Consider the following 26,795-nt stretch of genomic DNA (forward strand, 5'->3'; position numbering starts at 1 on the left):
AATCGCCGCTGGCCTGTAGCTTGACAGCCACGACACGTTGGCAAATGCGAAAATGCGATTGAGGTAAGCGTAGGAGGAGGCCAGGAATGTCGACTATGGGTGTATAGTCGACAACGAGGATGATTCGACGCCGGAATATTAATAAAAAGCAATGTCCCACGGTTGTAAGCCGGTGCGTAAAGATACCGAGGCCCAAAAAATGGCAGTGCAGTGGTGGGCCATCCGCCTGAGAAAACGAACCGAGGCAAAGCAATTGTAGAGGGGACCCGCCTCGACCCCGAGTACATGAGTTCTACCATACAAACGCTAAGCACGAGCCCCCAGGCCACTTGCCCGCCACCCAATGTGACTGACTGGCTACACGTACAGACAGTATAGGTAGTCACCGACTCCTCCCCAGAGCGCGAGCCCACTAGGAGCCCCAATCTGCCTTTGCCATCCGTCTCTTCCCTAGACTCGAATTCCACCCCCCTCTTCTTCTTCTTCTTCTTCGACGCATCATTCAGCGCCGCTGTCTTATCATCCGATATCGCGACTGATCGAAGTCGATTGCTCGCTTTCACTCTGAGGACCTGGCTCGGTTGAAGCCATCCTTCGTCGCTTTTCCGGAGCCTGGCGTGCACACCGACCGAAAACACGCGCCCGAGGGAATTCGCCACCACTTTCCCCGATAGGTGGGATTGCGAGATAACGCCGAACCGACTCAGTATCCAAGGAAAACTCCTTCCTCACGGGAAAAGTAACTATGGCTTCCCCTCCAAAACCCTGGGAAAGGGCCGGTGCTACAACAACAGCTGCCCCAAGTGCGTTGAACACCAAATGAATGTCCATGACGCCACAAACAGAGATTTGCTAACAACAACTCCAGCAGCGGTCCCGACTACCGCCTCATTTGCGAGCCCGTCACCGGCAACCTCCCTCGCCTCCTCCGGCAGTACCCCGCCCGTGGTCCCCGAGCGACCGGCTTCCCTCAACGCTGCCGTCAACCAGAACGCCGCTGCTTACAGTAGCGGTGTCGGTGCGACGAACAGCCCTTACGGAACCTACGGTGGCGCCTACTCCTCGCCCTACAGCAGTCCCTACTCTAGGATGGGTTCCTACGGCGGATACGGCGGAGGCATGTATGGCGGCTACGGCGGCATGGGCGGCGGCATGTACGGCGGGGGTATGTACGGCGGCATGGGAGGTTATGGAGGCATGGGGATGGGTGGAATGCCCAACGACCCGAATAGTTTGACGAACCGATTCAATAACAGCACCCAAGCGACGTTCCAGATGCTCGAGGGCATCGTCGGTGCCTTCGGAGGCTTTGCTCAGATGTTGGAAAGTACATACATGGCCACACACTCGAGCTTCTTCGGTATATATCCCGTCCTTCAACCGGTATATCACGTGGGCTAACATCACTTCAGCCATGGTATCGGTAGCCGAGCAGTTCAGCAACCTGAGAGATACTCTGGGCTCGATCCTCGGCATCTTTACCTTGATGCGCTGGATCCGCACACTCATCGCCAAGATCACCGGCCGTCCACCCCCGGCTGATGCGACAGCGCTTACACCGGCAGCCTTTGCCAAGTTCGAGGGCCGTCAGCCCATCGGTCCCGACGGCGCTCCTCTGGGACCTCCCAAGGCCTCCCGCAAGCCGCTCTTCTTCTTCCTTCTTGCCGCGTTCGGTCTTCCGTACCTCATGCGCAAAATGATCAACACCATGGCTGCCTCGGCAGAGGAAGAGGAAAGGCGTCGCATGGCAATGGCTGGCGAGCAACAACCTCTAGACCCCTCCAAGCTCGACTACTGTCGTCTTCTCTACGACTACACCCCTCAGCCCGGCAATGCCGTAAAGGACGTCGACATGGCCGTGCGCAAGGGTGACCTCGTCGCGGTCCTTTCCAAGAGCGATCCTATGGGCAATCCTAGTGAGTGGTGGAGGTGTCGCGCCCGTGATGGCCGTCAGGGATACCTCCCATCGACCTACCTCGAGGTCATCAAGCGGCCTGGCCAGCCTCTGGCCGCCATCAAGGCCGCCCCTAGCGACAGCAGTCGAACCAACTCGCTGACTAGTGCCGTTCTGGAGAAGGCACCAGAAGTCAAGTCGAAGATTGGCGACGTGTCACCAGAGAGCTTCCAGAAGAGCGTATTTTATAACTAAACAAGAAACGAACCTGCAGTCAGCGGGGCAACCTCGATGGCGGAACGATACGGCGGTGCTATAGGTTTTCTTTGTAAGATTTGTACGATCCAGCCCTCTTTTTGGGGGTTTCTTTTTCATCTTGTCTCGTTTTGAGGAGGTCCTCTGTTTCTTTTTGGACTCAAAAGCTGGGCGTTTAGGTTTACGAATAAGTTGTGGCATGAGAAGCGGTTATGTGGCCGCATGGTTGCTTTGGTTTCAATTTGCCATGAATACCCAAAGTGAAGCCACGAAGGCGGGTCGCACGTATTAGGTCAAGAGAGTTAGCTGTTTATTGATGGCGATTCTTATCACCTGCCAAGTCCTGGGCAAGATATTGCGATGTGTGATGGGCGAGAGGCGTGCGGCAAGAAGCGGGCTCTCGATCACGATGAGTATGCTGTTGCAGCTTGACTGTGGCTTAGAGCAGACCCAGGACTAATTCACATGAATATCCGCAATCCGCATCCTAATCGTTCTGCATTGGGTCATTCCCGCGATTGACGTCAGATGGATGGCGGGCCAGTTGTGAATTTCAGGCTTGTCTGGGGTCTTGGGAAGAGCAGCCAGGCGCGTTGCAGTCCTCATTACATCTGGTGCCAGCTGTGAAACTCAGCCGCATCCGAATACCTACCGTTTAGGACACGAAGCCACCGTCAGCTGAAGCCGGAAGCCGCAGCACCCTGAAAAAGTGCGTACCTCAGCTCACACTAGGTACGAATACCCCCCCCCAATTGAAGCCGCACGAGCCACCGATGACGTTGTTGACTTACGTCCCATTTTCAACAGCTGTGCTGCTCCCAGCCAGCCCTGGTCAAGGTCCCTCTCAAGCTACGTAACCCGTAGAAGGTCGGTCCGGGTCCCTGCCTCCGCAGAGAAAGAGAAGGTACCTTGCTGTGCGTACCTGCCACCTCTGCCAGAAGGAATTACCTTACCCCATCGTCACCTCTTACGTACATCCTACATAAAGCCAGCTCCGCCCGGCTTTGTCGACACCACTTCTACAAACCACAGCAAAACCCCGAAAAACACAGCTCCCACCAAGGTATTCCGACACTCACCGCAAACAAACACCACCGGAACAAGTCAGTTTGGGCTTCCGAGTGTATCCACCATCACTACTGCTTCTCTCCTGCCTTCAAAGGAGAGCACACGACCAACCGAGTTTTTTGACAGACTGTTCCGGGTGCAAAAGCTTTCCCCTCACCGTTCAAGATGACTCTCTACTACACTCTCGTACGTCTCTCGCCCGCGCTCGATCCTTATCTTTCCTTCCAGTCGAGTTTGAGAGAAGGAACCATCTTCTCGTGGACGGCGGTCGATACTGACTCTTCCCGCGTTAGGTGTTCGTGCTGCTCATGGCAGAGATGGGGCTGTTCATGCTCCTGATCGTGCCTCTTCCCTTCACTGTCAAGCGCAAGCTGTTTACGTAAGTTTCACCTTTTTCTTCGGCTCTTGGTCCTGCCCTTCCCGGTGATTCGATCGCTAACGTTGATTTTATGCTCGCAGCTTCATCTCCGAAAGTCCAATCGTTGCAAAAGTCCAGTATTGGATGAAGATCACATTCGTCTTCATCCTTATCCTCTTCATAGACAGCGTCAACCGCGTCTATCGCGTCCAGGTCGAGCTCGCGCTTGCTACTGAGAAGCAGAACAGCGGGTACGTTTCCTCCACTCGCGTGACGCTTCCTTGAATCCCTCCTGCAACAATAGACCCTCGAGGACGATCAAAGCATACGATACTAACAATGGTCGTTTCTGCAGTGGAGCCGCTGTTATGGGTCACGAACGCCTCGAGGTGCAGGCTCGCAAGTTCTACTCCCAGCGTAACATGTACCTCTGCGGCTTTACCCTCTTCCTCTCGTTGATCCTGAACCGTACCTACGTCATGATCCTCGAGGTGATGCGTCTTGAGGATAAGGTGCGTAGCTACGAGGGCACCAAGGGCAACGCCAAGGAGAGCGAGAAGCTTGCCGTCGCCGGTGAGCCCGGTGAGATTGCCAGGCTCCGCAAGGAGCTCGAACAGAAGAACCGCGACATTGAGACGCTCAAGAAACAGAGCGCTGGCCTACACAAGAGCTACGATGAGCTTTCGGACCAGTATGCTAAGACGCAGCCCCAGGGCAACAAGAAGGCGCAGTAAAGGGAAAGAAAAGAAGTTATGTCTTGATGGTCTCAACGTTTGTTAAAACCCTAGTATAGAAAACCGCCGCGCGTGGAGGCAGGTGGAAAAAGGAGAAGTGAGCTATAGAACATACTCCGGGTCAAGGATCCGTCTGGATGAGATGTAGGCGTGGGAAGCCTGGACGGCGTTGAGTTATAGCTATAATCAAGGTCTTGCTTTTTGACGCAAATCACTACCTTTGGCCCACATCATCCCTCACGTTCTATCATGTCACCATAATGCTGTCTACAAGCAGACTTACAGGAAAGTTTCACACGGCAAGAGAAGACCTCGCGGCGTCTTGACATTTACACCTCCGACTCCAAACAGAACGAGCTTCCCTTCTACGCACATTCCCAAAAATCCCGCCTTGTCCGACTCATGGGTATGACAACTGTTGACCGTTCTTCCAACTTCGTCTTGTTTGTAAGCGAGAGCGGCACAAGCAGCAAGCATGCGGCTGGACCCTAACCTGCGCAGCCCTCCTGTGATCGATCGGTGTATGGGACATGAGGAATAAAGGCATCATGCACGGCCACCAGGTTGTCCACCTTGCCATCGGACGGCATGGGAAGGAGCTAGCAATTCAACATCCCAAACGTCGCACCAAGAGCGGTTGCCCTTTGTTCCTAACATCGTGACAATGCCTTTTAAGCAGCAGCCTCCGGCTTGTTTGCATTTCGATGCTATTCTACATACGAGCTTGAGCTCCCTCTGTCGCCTTGAAAAAGGACCAGGAAGGCAGCATCCATACGCGGCATTCCGCGCAAGAGAGCGAAGAAGAAGAAAAGGAAAGAAAACAGCAACCAGAGATAGCAAATGCCCATTTCCGTCTCCATGGCCTCCTAATCTGGGGCGGTGATCGTCAGAAACATCCTCGCACATTGCTTCTCGGCTATGGGAGATGAAAGTTTCCAGACTTTTCCGTTGACGAAAGCACTGAGTTGACGTATCATCTAGCCCTCGGCCTCATACGAGTGGGACTTATGCTTGGGCTGGAAGGTGAAGTTGGGGTGGGCCGGGCCCAGATACATCTCACTAGCAAGAGTTAGCAAATCGTTCCCCCCTGGTTCGAAAGCCGTCGGCGAGGGTTCGCATACCTGATCTTAATCCAGTCGCGGTAGTTCTTGCTGGCAAGTAGGGTCTCGAGGTCGTTGCGGCCGTGATATGCCGGGGGCCGGTCGTTAAGGTTGGGCGGGAGGTACTCGAGCAGGCCGATGGGCACGTAGCGGTGCGCAAAGCTGAGCCACTCTAGCAAAAAGCGACGCGTGAAGCCGAGGCCGAGCTCGTCGGTGCCCCAGGCCTCCATGCCGAAGCGGCAGAACTTCTCAACGTAGGCAAGGCGCTCCGTCGCCGACTTGTCGAGGTATTGGCCCTTCTCGATCTCCTCGAAAAGCCAGGGCTTGACGAGAGCGCCGCGGCCGATCATGACAGTGTCGACCTTTGCTTTCTCAATGTGCTCGTAGTACTCGACGTGCGAGTAACAGTCGCCGTTTCCGAGGAAGAACATGCGGCCGTCCTTTGCATTGGGGAGGGTGGACTCATCGGGCTCACGCGCCGTGTCGGTAATCTTGTCCTTCTCCTCGTTGTACGACTTGATCATGGCGGCACACTCGGCGATGTAGCCCCAGTCGGCCTTCTTGGTGTACCGCTGCTCCCTGCTACGGCCGTGGAGGGTGATGGCGGCGCAGCCGGGGGCGCCGAGACGGTCGCGATTCTCGCGGGAACCGAAGGCAAGCTTGCCAAGGATGGTGGTCGCCGTAGGGCGGTTCTGCCGGACGCCCGTGCGGAGCTTGACCGTGATGGGGATCTCGCCTGACACGGTGTTCATACCACGGACCATGCGCTCAAGCTTGCCGTGGGCTTCGAGCAGCGCGGAGCCGCCTCCGGCCTTGAAGACCATGTCGATGGGGCAGCCGCAGTTGAGGTCGATAAGACGCAGGTGCGGAACGTAGCGGTTGAGGAGGTCGACCGCCTTGACGCAGTGCCAGGCCTGGCTGCCCGAGATCTGCGCACCGAACTTGAGGTCACGGGAGTTGTCGTAACCCTGGACGATATTGCTGCTGACCTGATTGACCTTGGGTGGGCTGATCTCGCTCTCGTGGGCCTTCATCAGCGCCCAGTCATTTTTTACGCCCTGCACCAGGGGCATACCCAGGGCCATCTCCGAGTAGGTGAGCTGGGCGCCGAGGTCGACGCAGAGTCGGCGGAAGGGCAGGTTGCCCTGGGTGGTCAGCGGCGCGAGGGCTGGCGTCTCCTTACCAAAGTAAAGCTTACGCTTCTCGGACGGCTTCAGGGGCGGGTCGACGAACTGCGCGCGCAGATCCTCTTGATTGCTAATGATTTGGTCCTTACGGCGCTGGTGGAACTCGTCGCCGAGCCTGGCTTCCTTGTTCATCCAGGTGATGTACTTGTCCGTTTCGGTGAAGTCGACACGCTTGCGGCTGAGATCGATCTTGAGCTGGTTCTCCGTGTTATTGTAGACCCCCGGCCTAAGATCCTCGCGTCCGGCGTCAGTGGGGGCCTCGCCGCTCATCTTCGCCTCCTTGGGCTCCTCAACGAGAACCAGCTCCTTGCGGCCGTCCTCGTGATCGATCTCCTTCATGTGGCTCTTGACGAAACGGCACTTCCAGCCGGAGGGACAGACACCCAGCTGCTCGAAGACGGGGCACTTGCCGTCGAACGTTTCGAGGTCTTCGCGACGACCCTCCTTAAGGTACTTGCGCAGGTCATGAAGCATGTTGCACCTGTCACCGAACTTGCAATCGCGAGGAGAGAACTCGGGGGTGTAGGCACGACTGTTGCAGAGGCGGAGGGCATCGTCAAAGTGGCCAAAGCTGCGCTCCTTGTTCTGGCCCTTCTCACGCTTCTTCTTGTCGCGCTTGTCACGGCTGTCCCGGGCATCTCTGCCGTCACCTTGATCGCGACCCTCTGCCGCATCGTCATCAATGACCTCTTCTTGCTCCTTCGCCTGGCCTTCCCTATAAACGAGGAACCTACAAGGGCAGTCAGTAAAGTAGACCTCTCCAAAGGTCTTGAAATGTATCTTACTCGGCCTTGATAGGAGCCTGGCCACGTCTCACATCTCTGTCGTCCTTTTTCGGCTCTGCGGTCGCATCGCTCGTCTGGACAGCAGCAGAGCCACCGTTGGCCGGTCTCTTCTCATCGGCAGCAGGGGCCTCGCTCATCTGGACGTCGACCTTCTCACCGGCGTTGCCATTGGCAGGAACAGGTTCCACGTGCTCGTAAGCCTCATTAACTGCGGCACGCTGCTCCTCCGCAGCGGCAACTTCGGACGGCTGCGTAGAATCGTCCACCTTAAGGCGCTTCGCTGCGCGTTGCTCAGACTCGTCGATATGAGGGGCCTGGTTCTCCATCTTGCTCGGATCTACCCTGTACCTGACAGAGGTGTGAGCGTGGGTGGTATCTCTGGCGAATGGGATACCGGCGAGGTAGAACAAATGGCCAGCTGCAAGGTGGTTGGGGAAGAAAGTGTGGGTTGGTTCAAGGAAAGAAAAGACCGAGCCAACTGGTGAAATGGTTTGAGAGGGAGAGGGAAGAAAGGAAAATCTCACTTTACGCTGCGTGCCAATTTTGGCATGGGAAGAAGGCATGCACCCGAGGAAGAATCCACAATCTCAGTTGGATGGGTTGAATCGAATCTCCCGGGTTGGTTTGCTGCTTCCCCCACAGCAATTGAAAGATATCGAAATGATTCAGTCTAATCACACCGAGTCTCTGTCAAGTCGGTGGTGGAAAAGAGAAAAAAAAGAGGCTCAGCTAAGGCGGAAAGTGGGGCTGTCTCATGGAGGGGCACAACTGCCTCGCCTCAACTCGCCCGCGCAAAAGTAGACAGGCGGCGTGTTTACAGGCGTGGCGGGCAGGTGGTGCGAAACCAACCTTTAGCTTGTAATCAAGAAGTGCCTAGGTAGGTAGGTGGGTGTCCTTCTTCCTACTAGGCACCTTGGACCTCAATGCGACGGCCCTTCGTGATTGCACCAGCTGTTCATATTGTGCAAAGACTCTCTCGTAGGGACAGGTCTTTCCACTGTCACCGAGTCCGGAAGGCAAATTTGCAAAAGAATAAAAAATAAACCAAGTCCCAGTACCACTACATGACTATCTCTTTGTGTAAAAGATGATAAAACACCGCTAGCCGATGCTTTCATCGATACACGTTCACGTTCGTAAACGAACTAGATGTACGCAGTATCGCTAGCTCCTTGTTGCGTCTGCCCAAGACAGGCCGGTATCAAGAGCCGACCCCCTTCATCGCCAGCCAGACTCGGTAACAAACCAAGTCTTACCCTGGCACTTCCTTGAATAAACTCGCTTGTTTCCCAGCTGTCTCCAGCTCTTGTCCAAGCCCGTGTCTAGACCTGAAACATTAACGAATGGCACCTGCTGGAGTTTGACCCTGCCAAGTATCCCAACCTGGCCATCGCTCGACTCGGCTGTTACGCCTTTTGCAGGCATCTTCCGTCCGTAATCATCGGACTCGAGTTGGCGCTCATGTCCTTCGGGGAGTTCCACCTGCCGAGGGTATTCGTCATGACGCCTAAGCCGCACCGATCGCCTTGAAGAGCTCTGGTCTGAAAATGTTCTGCCCGGTTGCCCGACTAATTGTAATTCGTAGTATTGATCCATCAGTGAATGGAGATTTGTCTGCTGCTGTCCCTCGTCTCCCCAGCACGGCCACCTCATCAAACGCTTCGCGGCTCGACGTGTGCAGGCTGCCATGTTTGTCAGTCTCCTTTCATTTCCGCGTCACGCATCTCGAATCGACTCACCGGACTGTTGAGCATGCTCTGTCTCTTGTTCCTGCCTTTCTTGATGTGGCTCTTCAGCGCGCTCGAGTCTAGCGGCTTAAGCAGCTCGAAGCTGCAGAGCAGCTCGTTGGAGACGGACATGACGGCGCCCCAGTTGTCGAACTCGCCGCAGTACTGTCGTTTCGTGTTAGCGAACTTTACAGTGCAGACAAGACGCGAGACTTACGTTGGGGGCACTGAATACCGTCACAAGCACCCTATCATTGAAGAATTCGTACCCGTCCTCAACCACCATGTGTGCGCGACAAATCAAGTCGAAATCGTGCGTCGCAAGGAAATCCAGTATCACTCTCTTGCCGAAGCAGTAGCTCACGCCTCTTTCGTTGGCTTCCCAGTCTTGCTCCATATCGGCCGGATCAGACCACAAGAGGTCGTTCAGCAAGCCGTAGTCGGGGACATCGGTGGGACGAGCAATGTTGCGAATATCGTCCATGTGACCCAGAGCGGGGGACAGACCGCCGTGGACGCAAAATATCTTCCCTGCAACAATGGCGGCGATGGGCAGCGTGTTGAAGCAGTCAATGAACGTCTTCCAGATCTTGACGTTGCAGCGGCGCTTACACTCGTCATAGAATCCGTAGACCCTGGTGACGTTGGCACACTCATGGTTTCCTCTCAGCAAGAAAAAGTTCTCGGGAAACTTGAGCTTGTAGCAGAGCAGGAGGAGGATGGTCTCGAGCGACTGCTTGCCGCGGTCGACGTAGTCACCCAAGCAGAGGTAGTTGGACGAGGGCGGGAAGCCGCACATTTCGAACATGCGAAGGATGTCCGTGTATTGGCCATGGACGTCACCGACAATCTTGACCGGAGCATCGAGTTCCAGGAGGGCGGGCTGGGAGAGAAAGACCTCGCGGGCTCGTTGGCAGATGGCCACAATCTCGGCGTTCTTCAGGCACACGCTCTTGGTAACCTTGCCGGCGTAGCCAGCATCGAGAAGCCGCTTGATGAAGTCGTCGAGGTCGATGTCTTTGATTTCGCCCATGGCAACGCCGCCCTCCTGCTTGTCGCCAGAGTTTGTCGAGGCCGTCTTCGCAACGGGCGTGGCAGTGCCGTCACCGCCCTTTGTGGCCAGAATTGACTTGCCCGGCTGCTGCATGTGGGTGTTCAAGCTGCCTCCGGCACACGGGGGCTGGTCAGAGACGTGGTCGACCTCGCCCGAGGCCTGGGCGGCGCTCACATCATGAACCCCGTTCTTGATGGTGCTCGACTGCGTGGGAGATGGCGGCGGCTGAGAGTCGTCGAGGGGGGATTCGATATCGCCCGAGGGCGACATGGGCGACGTGATGGAGTCGTTGCGGCCTCGGGAGGTACCAGACTTTGCGCTCTTGCCCGACTTGACAGAAGCAGCGTCGGACTTTTCGTCGGTGGGGGAGGTGATGATGGAGTTCCTCGGGCTGTCGGCAGTCTTGCTGGAACCGGGGATCTTGGATCGAAGGGCTTTGAACGAGCGCGACGAGTCCTTGGTGTCGGATCTGCCAAAGGAAGGGTAGGACTTTAGAGTTTCGGCGGTGCCGTCAACGCCGGCGCCCTTGCTAGATGCATGGCCGCCGTCTTTTGATGGCTGGTTTCCCATGGTGTGTGTATCTCGTGTGGATGCAAAGGAAAACGAACGGTGGCGGGTGTTTGTTCCGCCGGTCGGGTTGTACGCGTGGGCTGGCCTCGTCTTTCGTCTGACGTGTGGGCTAGCCTAGACGTCTCGCCGCAGCAGCCTAGGTCTGGCAGGGGCTCGAAATGGTAATATGCGGTGTTGCGTTGCAGTGCAGGGCCTAGGGAGGATGGAAGAGGCGATCGAGAATGGACAGGAAGCGGATGCGGGAGGGAGAGCGGCGTCCACTTGAGTTGTCCGTTTTGGGCGTGTGAAGGCGATTGCCTTTGATCGGTGGCTAGAGAGGAGTCGGAGTCGTTCTGTGAGCAAAGAAAGCGGGCGGGCGAGTGACGTATACGTGGCTCGCAGGCGGCGGGCGGGTGCGCTGGGGCTGGGCGACAAGGAGAGAAAGCGGGTGAGGTTAGTCGTCGGCGGGCACGGATGGAATGAAGTTGCTGAAGCGTTCGTTCGAAGCGGTGCACTGGTTAGAAGGGAAGAAAAAATACGGTCAGCTTCGGTCGGATTGCGAAGGCGGAAGATAAGGCGAAAGGTCCGAATTGCCGTTGCGGTCAGAAGGGTGAGGGGGGGACGAATGAATGCAGGACGGCGGCAGTGCTGAGGCGACACGCATGGGACAAGCCCGGCGGATATTAGGTTTGGGCTCCGTACCTCGATAGATGATGGACCCAGAGACGCCCGTGACTTGCGACCCTTTCGGTGAAAGGAAGGAGACAAGTTCGTTCAGTCTATGGAATGTGGGGTAGTGGTAGTAGTAGTAGTAGTAGTAGTAGTAGTAGTAGTAGTAGTAGTAGTAGTAGTAGTAGCAGTAGGACGGATGTAGACAGCGAGCGATGCAGCAGGCAAATAGTAGTCAGTCAGTAGGAGAGATGGCAAGACTTTTTGAGTGTCTTTTTGTTGTTGGCCAAGCTTGGTCAAGGCGTTCAGAGGTGGCACACGGCGTTTGGGGCGATGGCAGTTGGTGTGTCTGTGAGGAGGAAGAGAGGAAGTGAGAGTGTTTATGTGTTCGTGTGTGTGTGTGTGTTCGTGTGTGTGTGTGTGTGTGTGTGTGTGTGTGTGTGTGTGTGTGTGTGTGTGTGTGTGTGTGTGTGAGTGTGAGGGAGGGAGAGAGAGAGGGAGAGAGAGAGGGGAGAAAAGCACGAGAGAGGCAAGGTGGTGGTGGTGGTGGTGGTGAGAAAGTTTAGTCGATCGGATTCTGCAAAGAAGAAGTCGAGTCCCGTCCTGGTCCTCTGGATTTACCCAGTGGCGCCGCCCGGCTGTCCCAAGGTCTTGGTTTGGCGGCCGGGTGCTAGGTTGCTTTTGCCAAGGACCCCAAGATGGAGTTAGAGCAGCTCTTGGGAGGGGGAAGAGGGAGGGGGGTGAATGGTCTCACGGAGGAGCAGGTAGCAAGCAGATGCTGTCTCGCTATTTTCCTTGTCACTCACTGTCTTTCTTCCCTGTCGAAATGGCGCCTGAAACTCGTCGGGTTTACTGGCCCAGTGGGCTGGGCTGACCCAACCAAGGATGTTTTCTGGTAGGCCACTCTCCTTCTATTGTCTGTGCTGCTTCTCTCCCGGGGGTTGCTCTGGTCGTTAAAGCAGCCTCGCCTCGCCCTCTCCTCGCGTTGCAATAAGTTGGGCAGGGGGTGGATGAGTGAATGAATGGGTTGATGGATTATATTGGGTTGGGCAGATATCAAGCACCAACAAACTGCCGTTTGGGTGCTTATCTCCGTCCACCCCGGCTCGGCGAGAGGTCGATGCGGTAGAGAGGAGTCTGGTAGGTATCCGTCTTGATAAGTATCCGTATTAAGGAGCAACCGGTGCAAAAGGGCAAACGGCGCTTAGATGGATGGCTGGTGCTTCTGGTGCTCGGCCCCTGTGTCGATGTTGGACGATGAGAACTCGGGCGCAAGGCGGGAATACAAGATTGAGACGAGCACAAGAGATGGGCGCGGGTGGAGCAGCCTTGGCGGGATGTAAATCCGTTTGGTCGTCAGTCAGGGACGAAGTCTGAAAGATGGGATGGGATGGCCCCCAATATTGCACCACATCCGTACACAAGCCAGCAGAGTAAATGCTCACTCGCCATCATCGAGTGCTCGAGGTTACAAAGAAGATACAGTCACGCCGTGTGCTGTGCCGGCAGCACATGGCGTCGCATATGTGCACATATTTCCCACCCAGGAAGGAGGCTCCTCCTTTCTGTCACATCATATGCTAATCCACTGATTGCTCGCCGCTTCGCTTGGTCCGTGCCAAGTGAAGCTCAAGTGTCCTATCCCAAGTGCCTACAGTAAGGTTAATAGGTAGGCAGGTAGGTAGGTAGGTAAGGTGCACTGAAGCCCAGTGAGATTGGATGCGGTGCAGATCGGCTCAGGACACCGTAAAATGATAATACGACAGTATTGGGCCATTCCATGCTGTCGTACGGATACGATGTTGAAAGCTCTCCGCATGCACCTCGACGGTGACTGATGCAATCAATGCATGGTAAAATGACAGACCGGGTGCCAATCGGGTCGCGGGCTGGGTGTGAGACGACTCCGCCCCGTCCGATAGACCCCGGCCTGGGCTCTCCTCTCATCCTCCTCCTCCTTCTCCGCCGCCGCACCGCTGCACCGCTTGCAGCCAGATGTTGCATCCCGCGGAGGGAGGCACCTAGTGTACCTAGTTGTGGGTAGGTACCCTTTTACCGTTTGTTTGCGCAGAGGGACATGTTCCTCTGGCCATCCGTCACCCCCTCCCCTCATCCTTTCCTTCCTCCACAGTCCCGCCTCCACTGGATCAGGAATGAATGAGTTCGAGGCTCCTGCCTGCCCTGTGACGACACTCTGGCGTCTAGTAGCTGTCCACCGTCTTTTGGTAGCGCAAGGGTGTTTGCTACTAACGCGAACCGTCCATGTCTGAGATGCAAGCGCACACGACCGTTCTGTCAACGCGTGGCCAACTGCTGGTATAGTCGAGAATGATCCCGCCCGCCGATGCTGGCACGCTTCCTTCACACCCTAATGGTTCCGGAAGGCATTCCACTGCCATCATCCATCGTCCATCCTCGCAGAGCTGTCGCCGAGCGCCGCGGAACCGGTGACAATTGGGTCTGACTTCCCCGCTGACATCGTCCGAGCGATCCGCGAGCCCGCACACAAGCCTGGTGGATGGCGCCGCCAATCGCCACCTGGACCCGTCCTTGTGTCCTTACGCATCCATTGCCTTCTCCGTCCTTCAAGTCTCCAGAATCCTATCTCCATCCGACTGCGGTCCAACGGTGCGAGAATGCATCAACCACCCTACACGGCTACGGCCACGGTCACAGGCAGTCTTCCTTCTGACAGCTTCGGACTCGACAGACGATGCATAACGGCAAGACGTGCTTGCCGTGGGAGTCTTGGCAGCGCCAACTGCTTCTGCACCGGCATGGCTCCTGTAACAACCATCGCTTGCCAACTCAGATATCTGAATCCTGACACCAATCGCTGCACGTTCCAATCCCGCTTACCTACATTCCTTCGCTGCGCTGTCCCCGCATCGGCACGAGCACGTGCTATAGCTGCCTGCTGTGCAACAGTCGAGGGCCTCAAAATATATATATGTATATAATTATCAGCCGGGGTTACGCCGCTTCGGTGGCATTGATCGAGCCCCACCGCGGCGCGAACTCGGAATGCCGTGGAAGCGGAAGCCGTCCAAAAAAAGGTTGCGTGGTCATGCCCACGGAGGGACGCTATTGCAGGCCTCTGCCCCGTCACCATAGACAAGCGAGAGAGGAGGGGGAAAAAACAACAACCAGATGCCACTTCTTGTCGCTGAAACAGGCCTCGAGTCGAGTTGACCTTTTTTGATCAGTCGAGGCTCTTGCAGTCGCGGCATGAGGTGAGTGGGACGGAACAGCCTGAGGTTTGATGGCGTGGTTTTTCCCGGCATCTGGGGAGGGCTGTTCGTTCCTCGACGTGCAGTGTTGCAGCCAAGACCGGCATCTCGTGAAATGCCGTCCGAGTACCACCAGATAAAGGAAGAAACAAAACGTCGAGAGCTTCAGTAAAAAAGGGGACTCGCAACATATGGAACGTAAATAGCGCGGGCGCCGACTAGCGTTGTCAGGTGAGGCTTTGAAGAGTCTCCCGCGTGAACTTTTCGCAAGCAGTCGGGGTCGGATATTGTGGGGTCACAGGGTCGTAATGAGGTTTGCACGGCCGAGCCGTCATGTGCGGGAGCTGCCAACATGGCGTCAAGCTCGGGACTATGGAGGGGAGGTTGCCATGTCGTTGGACCCTTGTTAAATAGCGGTTTGCTAGATTGTCAACAGTGAGGATGGGGGTCTACTTCCGACGTCCAAAGCCCTTTCTGATAGGTACGTTAACTGCCGCAGCCGCAGCGTAGCGATGACCAGATAAGCTGCTAGGTCGTGTTCCTCCCGAAATGCTCTGCCGAGGGACAGGCAGAACGGTAACTACCTAGCGGACCAGGCCCCGGCAGTCATAGGTTTTTGAGCTCGACGATGGTGGCGCATGTTCGAGACTGCTGCTCCATCTTCCGGTGCCGACGACCGGAGAGTGGTTGGTGGTATCCCGGCGTGTGCGAAGAAGACGAATGGCTTCTAATTTTAGAGATGAATGCCTGAGTTCCACCTCGTCGGCTTTCTCGCTAGCGAGAATTGGGCAAAGTGTTGTACAGCATGTATGTATAGTGTACAGACAGATACGGTTTTGCTTTTTTAGAGTGGCGGGGAGCGGGGCCCTGAGTGGGGGATCTGGCGAGCCCCGAAAAAGATAGTCAACCAAACATTACATCGTGCCTACCTACCTACCTCCGCCACCATACCACCTCGCGCACCCGATAACCGGTTGCCACCATATATTGTTCCGTGGGGGCTGAGTCCCCCTCACCTTACCTGCCTCTGACCGATGAGCGATAGTATTCGATAGAGATGATAACTGAGGTGAGGATGTGGTCTGGGAACGTGGGCTTTGGATAGTTCCTGCTTAAAGTGTTGTTGCGCTTGAGAATCGTGTGTGTGCGTGTGTGTGTCCCGTTGCTCTCTGTTTCTCACACGGTCTGTCATGCTCATACCTACCTTTCTCTCTCCCGCGTTAGTGTCGGTCGGTGTGGGAGAGAAACACAAGAGCTGAGCCCCCGCAGGATGACGAACCCCCGAGCCACTTTTAAACTGCGTGGCCGTAAGGGGGCCCGACTCGGAGCTTGGACGTGTCAGACTGCAAGACTGGCGCCGATCAAGGCAGATCTTGCAGGATGGGACTCTACGAGCCAGGTTTGGTGGGTGTTGTTTTAGGGGTTCGCTCTCTTGTCAACTCAGCAACATGCCACCGATCCTCTGCTCACGGATAGTGATTGACAGCGAATCTTGCTGATGGTCGCAGTGGAGAGCCAATCGTTCCTGGATTGGGTCTTTTTCTTCTTTTTCTTGGAGGTTGGCATATCTCTCTCTCTCTCTCTCTCTCTCTCTCACATGTATCTGTACACAGTGTGACAGCCATCATGGCACTTACTATGTATGTGCCCGTTCCGTCTGAAGTTCACGAGGTTCTGAAAGTCCGACAGACACAGGTCGCCCAAGGGCGAATGAGAGGCCCAGGGAGCAGGCCGCGTACGACAATGTGAAGAAGAAGAGGCAGCAGCAGCAGCAGCAGCAGGCCCGAGGGTGTGTTCTTGGCCCGGCTTGCATCTTAATCAATCTGCGGCGGCTTGTCTGATGAGATGGCAGGATCGGTTTATTCTTTCGTCTCGCAGGCCACAGCAGTCCAGGCATGACGGCTTCGAACTGCACAATGAGCGAAGTGCCGCATCTGGACGATGACTCGAACAGCCGAGTGCGTGCAGTCTCATCAGCGAATGGCTAAAGGTAGTAGTTTCGCAGAAGGAAGTGAATGATAGCAATCCCGGACTCTAAGCTAAGGTTTGGCGGCTGTGTCAGAAAGTACCCGTGCGCGGGTAGCACAGCCAGAATGTACCTCCCGCTGGCGTCACCAGTCCTGCACCACAAGGGCCTGTGTAGGTACGGATACTGTATGAGTATGTGCCCCCACCGGGAATTTCCAAGCTGTCACCAGCCGTCATCGTCAAAGTTTATACTGAAGAGAAGCTAAATCAATCATGTTCAGAATCACTAGAGAGCAGAAGTGGATGCTGATTCGGGGCCGCGTTTGATACAGTGTTTTCGCACGGTATGTGAGAAGGCATCACAAACGCTCTTCAGGCTCCCTCCGCCTTTCGACCCCGTTGCTCGGTCGAGGGATCATGGATGCTCCCAGAAGGGCCGGGGCTGAGTCGTGGCCGCTAGCTGCGTGGAGGCGGGTTGGGTAGCAGCCCGTCAGCAACGTAATGTAATGTCGACTTCGGCGCCGCCCAGCCAGCCAATAGTCAAGAAGAGGCGTGCTGGGCAAAGGCAGTAGAAGCAGGGTGAGAAGGTACCCGAATCATGGAACCTGTTTACCGCAGGCTGAGCTCACTCCGTGTCTCTCTCTCTCTCTCTCTCTCTCTCTCTCTCTCACTTAGTCACCCAGCTGCGTGGTGTATTTGCTGTGCAGCCAACGGCGCAAAGCTGCGCATCCACCCGTCCCATCTCCACAAAGAAAAAAAGAAAAGGAAAAAATGACGGTTGGTTCTTGCTTTGCTGCGCTCACATGTAGCGTAGGTACTCGGTACTGCGCCACGGCCCACGTCCCTGCCCCTGTCGTGTTTCCTGTCCCAATCCTAACCTGTTCTTGCCCTGCGCCTTCTTGCACGTACCGGTACTGTCGTCGTGCCTTACAGCCGAAGTAGGTAGGTACGTAACGGCTCCTTGCATCCTCCTCGTCCTCGCCCTCGTCTGTTTTATAAACATCAGCATTCGTCCGTCCGTCCTGTGTCAGCCTCCTGCCTCGTGCCTCTTACACTTATCGCCCACATCCGTTTGCCTCCCGAACAAACATAATACTGTCAAAGGGCTCTTTCTCACCGCCCTTCCCTCCTTCGCTACCTACCTATCTCTCCTCTTTTGCTCCATCCGCCGGCCCTCGTTTACTTCCTAGACACATTCGTTGTTGAAGAAGGTCGACCCACTTACCCGAATAAGCCTATTCCTTAATTCAGCATCACAACCTCTCGCGTCTTAGTAGGAATACTCCAACATCACAGCGAAAATGGGTGTCGGTCGGGTCATCTGCGTGGCGCTGCCATTCATCCTCACCGTCGGCTCTCTCATCTTCCTCATGATCGCTGCCCTCGGTGGCGTCTCCAACAAGGACCTGTACATGTTCCGTGTCAACCTCACAGACTTGGAAGTCAGCCCGGCCTCGGTATCAAGTATAGTATCGAGAGACGCCAGTGCTGTCAGCTTCGGTACTCTCCACAGCCGCGCTCCACAGGCTGCCACCGACGGTACCCAGACGAGCAACATCACCGCCGCCGACCTCGGCCTGAACAACCTCTACGACATCGCTCTTTGGGGCTACTGCACCACCGGCACCGACGGCAGCAAGACCTGCACCAAACCCAAGTTCGACTGGGCTTCCGACTACCTCAACACTTCTACCCTCGAGGCCATCGGTACCGCTGCTGGCCGTAAGATTGAACTGCCCAAGGAGGTGAAGACTGCTCTTTCCGCCTTCAAGACCGCCACCAAGTGGACCCAGGTCGCCTATATCATCGCATTCATCGCTCTGGGTCTCGAGATCGTCTTCGGCATCTTCGCCAACTGCACCCGCGCCATGTCCTGCATCACCTTCCTCGTCGCCTCGGTTGCTTCCCTCGCCGTCTGCGCTTCCGCCGCCCTGTCCACCGCCATGTCCGTAATCGTTGTCGGCGCCGTTGAGGGCACCGCCAGATTCTACGGCGTCTCTGCCGGCTTCAACAACAGCTACCTCGCCCTCGTCTGGGTCTCTGCCGCCATGGCTCTCGGCGCCGGCTTCTTCTGGATGTTTACCATCTGCTGCTGTGCCCCCAACCACACCAAGAAATCCAAGCGCAACAGCGACGGCGAGAAGCTCCTGCCCCAGACCGCCAGCTATCAACCCATCCACGAGGACAACGGTTATTACAAGCAGCAGCAAGCCGCTCAGTACGGTGCTCCCCGCTACGCCAACGGCGCCCGTGGTGATATGGCCTACGAGCCCTACTCTCACCGGCCTTAAATCTATCTTGGGATCTGGTAATGTGGCGGCAGTCGCCAGACAAAGCTGCTTTTATGGATACGGCAACTTTCTTTTTATCAATACACATTACTCGTTACGGCATTTTTGGCGTTGGGGTAACGGCTCACTCTATGAGAACAAACGAACGACACGCACAGAGGTGGATATGAGTATTTGTTTTGGCAACGGAGATGATTGTCAGAGGGGGTGACGATTGCTATGGGCTTGCTGGTGGATTCGGATTTCTGGGGATTGGAGATACCCATCCAGGCTCGACTGTCTATAGACCTCGGATGTGCTTATTGCAATCAAAAACATGATTAGTTTGACCAACAAATCTCCTGCCAGTCACAAACCTGGGCGTTTCATGTGACAGCCTTATCATGAGTCGGATAAATCTGACATGCGTCTAAGTGCTGAGCAGGATTACCTTACACAACGTGTGCCCTCCCGGTGATTGGCACTGTTCGAGGGATTTCCTCGAAATTTCTCACAAAGCCACTTGGGAAAAAAAGGGAAGAAAAAAAAGAGAGAAAGGAAAACCCCACAAGGCGGCAGAAGGAGGCGAATGATTCGATCCACCACATAATACATACCTACACCTCCAACTGCATACATACTTTTGCTAACGGAGGATGCCCTTTTCTGCCACAGTTCAGCTCAGCTCAGCTCAGCCGCAAACTAGCATCATGATCCTGGGTCTCTAGGCAACCACTTCACAAGAAACGCATTCTCCTACCGTTGACCACGTCCGAGGCCAGGGTGGTGAGACTCTAAAAGTCAGATATTACCTGACTTGGGCAGGCCTGATTTGGCGGCCGCCCGCTCTTCCTCATGAACCAAACAAACTCCGCAGTTAGTAATTGAGGCTATTCCTAAACCACAAACACAGACGGCATTTTGCTATTCTTGGTTTTTTTTTATTAACCCCGTTCCTCCCCGTCTCCCTACGAATGAGGCCAAGAAATGGGCTAGGTGACTGACCAACGAACACAGCCATCCGTAGCCCGGCCCCTACGACGGGACCACTACTTCACCCCGGTCACCGGTCTCAGCTTCTTCAACGCTAGGGACCGTGAGACATATCTCCTCGCCGGTGAAGACTCGGAGCTCAAGATCTATGACTTCGAGGGTCGGCTGCGTGGCCAGCTCAAGATCTTCCGTGCCCAGTCCATCCATGGCATTCACATCCGTGCCGGTAAAGAGAACGGCCACCAACGGCGGCAAGTGCTCCTCTGGGGAAACCAAGCGGTGACTGTGATTCCCGCCAGCCTTGTCGAGGATCTTATCCTTGCCGATGGAAAGACGGATGAGCCTTCGGTGCCGCTGGGCGTCGTGGAAGCCAGAGCGCCGGACTGGATCTACGACGGCGCCATCTCGCCCGAGGATGCGGGCCGTGGCGTGCTAGTCACGGCGCACAATGAGGTCCTCGAGTTTTCCATCGGGGACGACGACCGAACTCTTGAGTTCGGTCGCATCATCTCGCCCTCGCGGCCAATCCTGTACTCGGCCAGCCTCACGTGGATATCAAAGACCTCCGTCCTAGTGGCCGGGGGCACCGTCTTTGGTGAGATTGTCGTCTGGAAGTGCCACTTCTCTGGCGATGCGGTGGAGGCTGAGAAGAAGCCGTGGAGCGAGGTCTTTTTCGTATTCACTGGCCACGAGGGCTCCATCTTTGGCGTGGACATTTCCCCCGAGATCGATATTGGCGAGGGGGGCAAGGCGAGGCTGTTGGCCAGCTGCAGCGACGACAGGACGATACGAGTCTGGGACATCACCGAGAGGCCCGAGGCCCCGCGGCTGCAGTACGGCGCCTTCGGCGAAGTTCGAGAGACGGGGTTTGGAGGTGCTACCGCAGCAGCTGCCGCGGCCGCCGCGGATCTCACTGCGACGCAGGTGGCGTCAAACGCGCCCCTGGCCATGGTCATGGGCCACATCTCGCGCATCTGGAACGTCAGGTTCCCGCAGACACTGGACGATCTGGCGAGCCACTCCGCGACGACGATATACTCATTTGGAGAGGACTCGACGTTGCAAACCTGGTCCCTGGAGATCGACGTCGGGCAATGGCGGCGGAAGTCCCTTGCCCCTGCGGCCGCGGATGACGTCCAAGTCGGCGCTACGATCACGCACAAGGAGACGTACGCCCGCCACGACGGCAAGCACATCTGGGCCACGGCGCTCACGCAAGCGGCAGGCGGCGAGGTGGTGGTCGCCACTGGCGGCGCCGATAGTAAGATCAACCTTCTCTCGGACCGTTCGCGCGCGTTTCGTGGTGGGATGTCCCAGGTGAGGGACTTGCCGAGCGAGCTGCGCACTTTGGTGATGCGGGACGTGATCGGCAAACTGCCGGCACGGGACCCCAACTTTGCGACCCCGTCTGAGGTGAAGAAGGCGTTCCACAGGCTCACGTTCATTTCGAGGGAAGCACTGCTCGCCACGAGCAACACCGGCCGTCTCCTGATCGGCACATTCGGGACGGAGCTGACGTGGTCTGAAGTCGGGACCGATGCGGATACACTGCAGGCGCTGAGGACCTGCACCAGCGTCAAGAGCCCTGCGCCAGGCATGGCGCTGCTAGGCACGGCGAGCAAGAAGGTCTTCCTCTACAGCGACTCGGCCATCCGGCAGATCGGCACGGTACCGGGTAAGATTGCCGACATCTTCTGCTTGGGCAGCGCTTCGGGGACGACGCCGAAGCTGGATTTCCTCGTTACCATGCTGGGAGGCGAGGAGGCCACGCAGATCCTGACTCTGGACCTGGCGACCTACACAGTCACTTCCATGGTCTCGGTTCCCGAGCTGGATAGCAGGTTCGTTGTCACAGCCGCCTGCCAGGTGAACGACCTCCTAATCCTCGGCTCCCGCCACGGGTACATGTCCGTCTTCCGCCGCACCGACGGCCAACTCGACACGCTCGCGGCGCCGGGCAGACGCACCAACGACGCCATAACCTCCATCAACCCCCTCCCCGCCCCGTCCCCTTCTTCTGCAGCAGCCCACATCATCACAACAAGCCGCGACGGAAACTACCGCATCTACGAACTCCCCCCCTCCGCCTTCTCGTCCCCACTGTGTCTCCGCCACGAGACCGCCCCCGCCGCGGTCCCGAACATCGAAGATGCTTGGGTCGCTGGAACGGACCTCGTCCTCTGCGGCTTCCGCAGCAAGCACTTCATTGTCTGGAACGAGACGCGCCACGAGGAGCTTCTCCGCGTCGACTGCGGCGGCGCGCACCGCGCTTTCGCCTACATCCCGCAAGACGGCAACGGCGACGACGGGCTGCGCTTCGTCTACAACAAGGCCGCTACGTTGGGCGTCTACGTCCAGCCGCACGCGTCGGCCGCCGTCGCCCACCACCGCACCCTCAAGCGCGGCTCGCACGGTCGCGAAGTCCGCGCCGTTGCGTACTCCGGGCGTCGGTACATCGCGTCGGGTGCCGAGGACACGGCCATTCGCATTTGGGAGTACACCGCTATCCCGGAGTCGGGTTCGTCGAGACGGGAACTGCGCTGCGTCAAGGTAGTCAAGGTGCACACTGCGGGGCTACAGTCCCTTAAGTGGCTCGGCGAGGAGCTTCTCTTTAGCTGCAGCGGCAACGAGGAGTTCATGGTCTGGCGGGCGAGCGACCTCGGCAGTGTGGCCGGTCTGGGCCTGATGCGTGAGGCTGTGTTCGCGGACCTGAGCGCAGACGGGGACCTCAGGATCACGAGCTTCGACGTTGAAAGGCTGGAGGACGGGGCCGCCGCCATCACGATGGCGTTCTCCAACTCGTTTGTCAAGACGTATAGGTACACGCCCGACAACGGCTTCGAGCTGCTGTTCCAGGGGCAGTACACCGGGGCGTGTCTGACGCAGGCGCGGCACCTCCGGGTCCGGGAAGGGGCGTTCGACGTCGTCACCGCTGCGACGGACGGGTGTATTGCCGTCTGGCGGTCAGCGGGTGCCGAGTACGTTCTCCAGAAGACGGTGCGGGTCCACCAGAGCAGCATCAAGGCGCTCGACATACACGCTCCGTCTGCGGGGCGGGCTGTGGTCCTGACCGGAGGCGATGACAACGCGCTGGGCATCACGACGCTCGGCTTGTCGGCAGACGGCGGCGGCTTTGCGCCCGTGGCCAGGGCGGGCGTCAGGAAGGCCCACGCGGCGGCCATCAACGGGCTTACAGTCCTAGGGGCCAAGGGAGCCGACGGCGAGGTGGTCTTCGCGACGGCGAGCAACGATCAGAGGGTCAAGGCGTGGAGGCTAAGGTGGCGCGAAGGCGTGGAAGAGGTCACGCTCGTGGCTGACGAGTACAGCGGCGTTGCGGATGCCGGCGACATCGAGGTCATCGGGGATGGGAAGCTCGTCGTCGGCGGCGTTGGGTTGGAGGTTTGGGATTGGTCCAGAGTGAGTGGCTACTAAAAAGGGGGCTTATGACGGTCATGCGATGGAGAAAATCGAGACTTGGTATACAAGGTGGTGGCTCGAGAGGGGCCATTTTGTTTAGGCCGTTCTTGCTCTTGGAATAGGAGCTCCTATCACTTGCTTGGGCTCAGACATCTATACCGAACATGATGTTCCCAGTCCCAGAGACCCTGCTGTCCTTAGGCTGTCCCGAAAGAAGACACACCCTCTCCCTGTCCGAGTCTGGGGTCATAGTTGTCAACAAGACTCTGACCAGAAGTAGAGTACACTGCTGTTTCCTGTTCTGGTGGCGATATGCAATGGAAGTGCCCAGCACTTGTATGGCTGGTTAAAACATTATGCTTATATTTCCCTAGAAGCAACCATGGGCCTCGGTCGGCAAGTATGTAAACCCTTGTGCGTTGAATGAATCATGTAGCCCTTTCTGGAACGAAGATGCATAAACAAGCACTCGTTGTTGGGTATTTTCCCGATGCGGACAATAAAGATGAACCACGCTATGCAGCTTGAAGACCACCGGCCTTCCTTCCTCCCGTCTTTCACGTCCCCCTTGTGATGTTGGGCCCCGTACCGATTCCTGTCAGTGTCCTGACGAACCAGTGCGCCCAGCTCTCCGTCTCGAGCGTCCTCTTGAGCTCCTCGGCGCGCTTCTCCACGTCTTCGACCTGCCTTTCGAAAAGCCGGACTCCGTCTTCGACGTCGTCCACCTTGCTAACGAGCCCGTTGATCTCGTACTCGAGCCGCGCCACGAGCACCTCAACCTCCTTAATCGCCTCGGTGATGTGCGCCCGCTCCTCGGCGATGAGCTCCGTCGAGCTCTGCTTGACTCGGTGGTACGCCTCGCTGAGCTGGTAGTAGAGAGTCTGCAGGCCTTCCTGCTCACGGCTGTAGTGCTCGTCCAGAGAGTCCACGGCCTTGATTTTGGACTCGACCCACGGGTTGACCTCGCGCGTGATGGTCGCGATAGAGTCGTACAGACTGCGGGCAAACTCGGCCAGACTAGCCTGCTGTTGCAAGGCGTCGGCCGTGGAAAAATGCTTGTCATCGTATAGCTCAGTGATTTCCTCCCATCTCAAGACCGCCTCTTCTGCATCTCCAAAGGACAGCCGCCGGGGCCAGCGAGCCTCGTTCATAGGGTGCTTGTACGAAAGCCTTGAGACGGCGATGCTGTGTCGACGCTGAAGAAAGCTCAAGGCAGTGTTGCCTGTCCTTTCTGCTTCGAAGGGGCCGTGCAGATCAGCTTCGTCAACCACAGACCCAGCAACCGACGTCTGAACCCGATCAAGCCCTTCTTTCACCGACTCGTTGGGAGGCGTTGAAAATCCGCCCTCCAGATGCGCCGAGCTGGGATCCAATGCTTCGCGGGTTGGCTTGGACACTACCGGCGTATTTTCGAGTTCTTGTGATGACTCTCGCAGCTCCTGCGCGGCCTCTGCCTCCTTCTTAAAGGCAGTGAGGTATTCCTCCGGCTTGTTCTTCCACGTGAAGGCCCTACCAACCATGACCGGTGATAGAGTCGCAGAAGACTGTACCAAGTTTGAGATGCCGGGCGCGCTGTTACTGTATCCATTCTCGCCAAAGTCGTCTCTACTAGGACGGCTCGCATGGCCTCTGAGGCCGGTACCTACGACGTCTTTGATGCGGCCGAGGCCAGATTTGGCGTCACTGACTCTGCCGGCGACGGATTTGAAGACTGTTTTCCTAAGTGCATCCTTCTCTGCCGGGTTATCGACCACACTCACGGCTGAAGCAGGCGCCGGGGTCGAATAAACACCAGGTGACTCCTCCTTCTGTCGCTGAAGTTCCTCTTCCAGCGGTAACGATTGTGTTCGTTTGCCTGACGGCGGAGGAACCTCATCTTTCCCGAACAATGGCTGCGCCACGTCCTTTGGCTTCTCGTGGAGCTCTGGCGCGGTCCTTCTGGGCTTCCCGTACCAGAGCCACTTTGCGCGCTCACCGTACGCCAGGGCAATGAACCTATCAATGTCGATGGTCTCGATGTCAGCTATACCGGCTTTGTCCTTTCCGGCGACCATGCCGATGACAAGCTCGCCCCTTTTACCGCCAATTTCGGCGACGGTGGACTTGACAGCCTTTTGCACGCCCCATCCTTCGCCGGCAGCTGCTTTCGCTGTAACGGCGTGGAGTTTGAGAATCGTCTGGCGATCCAGTCGCCTTGTCCGCTCAAGCTTGTATGCTTTCTGGAAGTAGCCGACTCCCCTTTTCGTGCTCTCGATGTCGAAAACATCTTTTGAAACAGGTGCACCGTAGTAATGCAGCCGGTTCCGGGCACCCATCAGCAATCCCAGCAACGCTGCCACAGTCGTCGGCCCCAGGATGCCATCTGTAGGCTCGACATTGTAGCATTCGGCCCCAATCTCTGTCCACCAGTTCCCGATAGACTCTTCCGTCTTGTCGCATAACAGGCCATCGATGTACTCCATGTCTAGCTTTCCAAACATGAATAGGGATACTTGGCATAGTTTGACTAGTTCCACCGCGGACTGTGAAAAGGGAACCTTTTCGCTTGTCTTGAACAGCTGATAAAATTTGGCCTGAGTCGCAGGAGTAGGGTCCGAAAGATTCATGCCAGACCTCCCAGAGCATCCTAACCGCTTGAGGTTCTCATTGACAATAAAGGCCTGGCGATGGGTGCGGATATCGCCCTCAGGGACGGGTATGACTGTCAGAGCTGACGGAAAGCTACTGAGGTTCGTGACCATCACATCTCCCAACGGCGTCTCCTTCGGCCGTGCATGGTACTGATGGATGGCCTTGAAGTAGAATCGCAGGCGGTCAGACCAGATGCTCTCATCTGCCGGGACGGCCAGCACCCCGACGACGACCGAGTGCTTCGGGTCACCCGTATATGTAACGATAACTAGCGTCGGCGACTTTCGTGAACACGCCCATTGTTCGACCAAGTATAGCTCGTACCCTTGCAATACCCCCCTCCGCTCGAGGACAGTGACTGACGGATCGCTTTCTAGATATCTATTTGAAGGAAACGTGGTCAGCGTAATGAACCGTATGGGTACAATACCTAGAGCACTTACCTGAAGGCCACTGGGTCGGCAAAGACCCATTTCCTCTTCATGGCCGACAATGGAGACGGCACCGCGGGCTCTGTGGAGGCCTCCTTTTGCGGCTCGGGCGGTAAGGGGGTGTCCAGAGGAGACGGCCGGTTGCCCCCACGCTGGGAAGCAACTCTCGCCAGAGTCAGCTCCTCCTCGCGGTGCATGCGCGGGTCGTTGGTCGGAAAGGGGAAACGGAATGCCATCTCCATTTGCGGAAGCGCACGGTGTGGGCGGTGGGCGGTGACACTTTTGAGAGCGCCTACAACAACGCAGCGACTATCTGCAGGAAGACGAAGGCATAGTCGTCGGACTGGCCTGCCTGCGGTGAGTTTTTGTGTCCTAGGGCTCGGTCGCTATTCAAGGTGCCGAAGTCGAATTAAATCAAAGAAGTCGGCGTTGCCCTGTCCTACATGTGACTCGCACGGGTATCTCTGGGGTTAAG

General features: G+C 56.7%; 7 protein-coding genes across 7 annotated transcripts; 4 read left to right on the forward strand and 3 right to left on the reverse strand.

Moving 5' to 3' along the window:
- Window positions 1–745: 745 nt before the first annotated feature.
- Window positions 746–2,149, forward strand: GLRG_00717 (peroxin 13; the record flags this gene model as incomplete). Its single annotated transcript, XM_008091402.1, has 3 exons — window positions 746–803; window positions 848–1,360; window positions 1,413–2,149. The coding sequence occupies 3 exons, from the start codon at window positions 746–748 to the stop codon at window positions 2,147–2,149; spliced, it is 1,308 nt and encodes a 435-aa protein (XP_008089593.1).
- A 1,233-nt stretch (window positions 2,150–3,382) lies between these two features.
- Window positions 3,383–4,309, forward strand: GLRG_00718 (uncharacterized protein; the record flags this gene model as incomplete). Its single annotated transcript, XM_008091403.1, has 4 exons — window positions 3,383–3,403; window positions 3,511–3,596; window positions 3,677–3,826; window positions 3,931–4,309. The coding sequence occupies 4 exons, from the start codon at window positions 3,383–3,385 to the stop codon at window positions 4,307–4,309; spliced, it is 636 nt and encodes a 211-aa protein (XP_008089594.1).
- Window positions 4,310–5,286: 977 nt separating this feature from the next.
- On the reverse strand, window positions 5,287–7,707 carry GLRG_00719 (dihydrouridine synthase; the record flags this gene model as incomplete). Its single annotated transcript, XM_008091404.1, has 3 exons — window positions 5,287–5,368; window positions 5,431–7,326; window positions 7,382–7,707. 3 exons carry the CDS (start codon window positions 7,705–7,707, stop codon window positions 5,287–5,289), a joined length of 2,304 nt encoding a protein of 767 aa, XP_008089595.1.
- A 1,326-nt stretch (window positions 7,708–9,033) lies between these two features.
- GLRG_00720 (calcineurin-like phosphoesterase) lies at window positions 9,034–10,732 on the reverse strand (the record flags this gene model as incomplete). The annotated part of the gene is made up of 3 exons (XM_008091405.1): window positions 9,034–9,063; window positions 9,121–9,273; window positions 9,326–10,732. The coding sequence occupies 3 exons, from the start codon at window positions 10,730–10,732 to the stop codon at window positions 9,034–9,036; spliced, it is 1,590 nt and encodes a 529-aa protein (XP_008089596.1).
- Window positions 10,733–17,879: 7,147 nt separating this feature from the next.
- On the forward strand, window positions 17,880–18,869 carry GLRG_00721 (SUR7 protein; the record flags this gene model as incomplete). The annotated part of the gene is made up of 1 exon (XM_008091406.1): window positions 17,880–18,869. One exon carries the CDS (start codon window positions 17,880–17,882, stop codon window positions 18,867–18,869), a length of 990 nt encoding a protein of 329 aa, XP_008089597.1.
- An 834-nt stretch (window positions 18,870–19,703) lies between these two features.
- Window positions 19,704–23,273, forward strand: GLRG_00722 (WD domain-containing protein; the record flags this gene model as incomplete). The annotated part of the gene is made up of 2 exons (XM_008091407.1): window positions 19,704–19,724; window positions 19,866–23,273. The coding sequence occupies 2 exons, from the start codon at window positions 19,704–19,706 to the stop codon at window positions 23,271–23,273; spliced, it is 3,429 nt and encodes a 1,142-aa protein (XP_008089598.1).
- A 542-nt stretch (window positions 23,274–23,815) lies between these two features.
- On the reverse strand, window positions 23,816–26,556 carry GLRG_00723 (uncharacterized protein; the record flags this gene model as incomplete). The annotated part of the gene is made up of 2 exons (XM_008091408.1): window positions 23,816–26,270; window positions 26,333–26,556. 2 exons carry the CDS (start codon window positions 26,554–26,556, stop codon window positions 23,816–23,818), a joined length of 2,679 nt encoding a protein of 892 aa, XP_008089599.1.
- Between the last annotated feature and the right edge of the window lie 239 nt (window positions 26,557–26,795).

Source organism: Colletotrichum graminicola (genome assembly GCF_000149035.1).
Source record: "Colletotrichum graminicola M1.001 genomic scaffold supercont1.2, whole genome shotgun sequence".
Classification (NCBI taxonomy): Eukaryota; Fungi; Ascomycota; class Sordariomycetes; order Glomerellales; family Glomerellaceae; genus Colletotrichum; species Colletotrichum graminicola.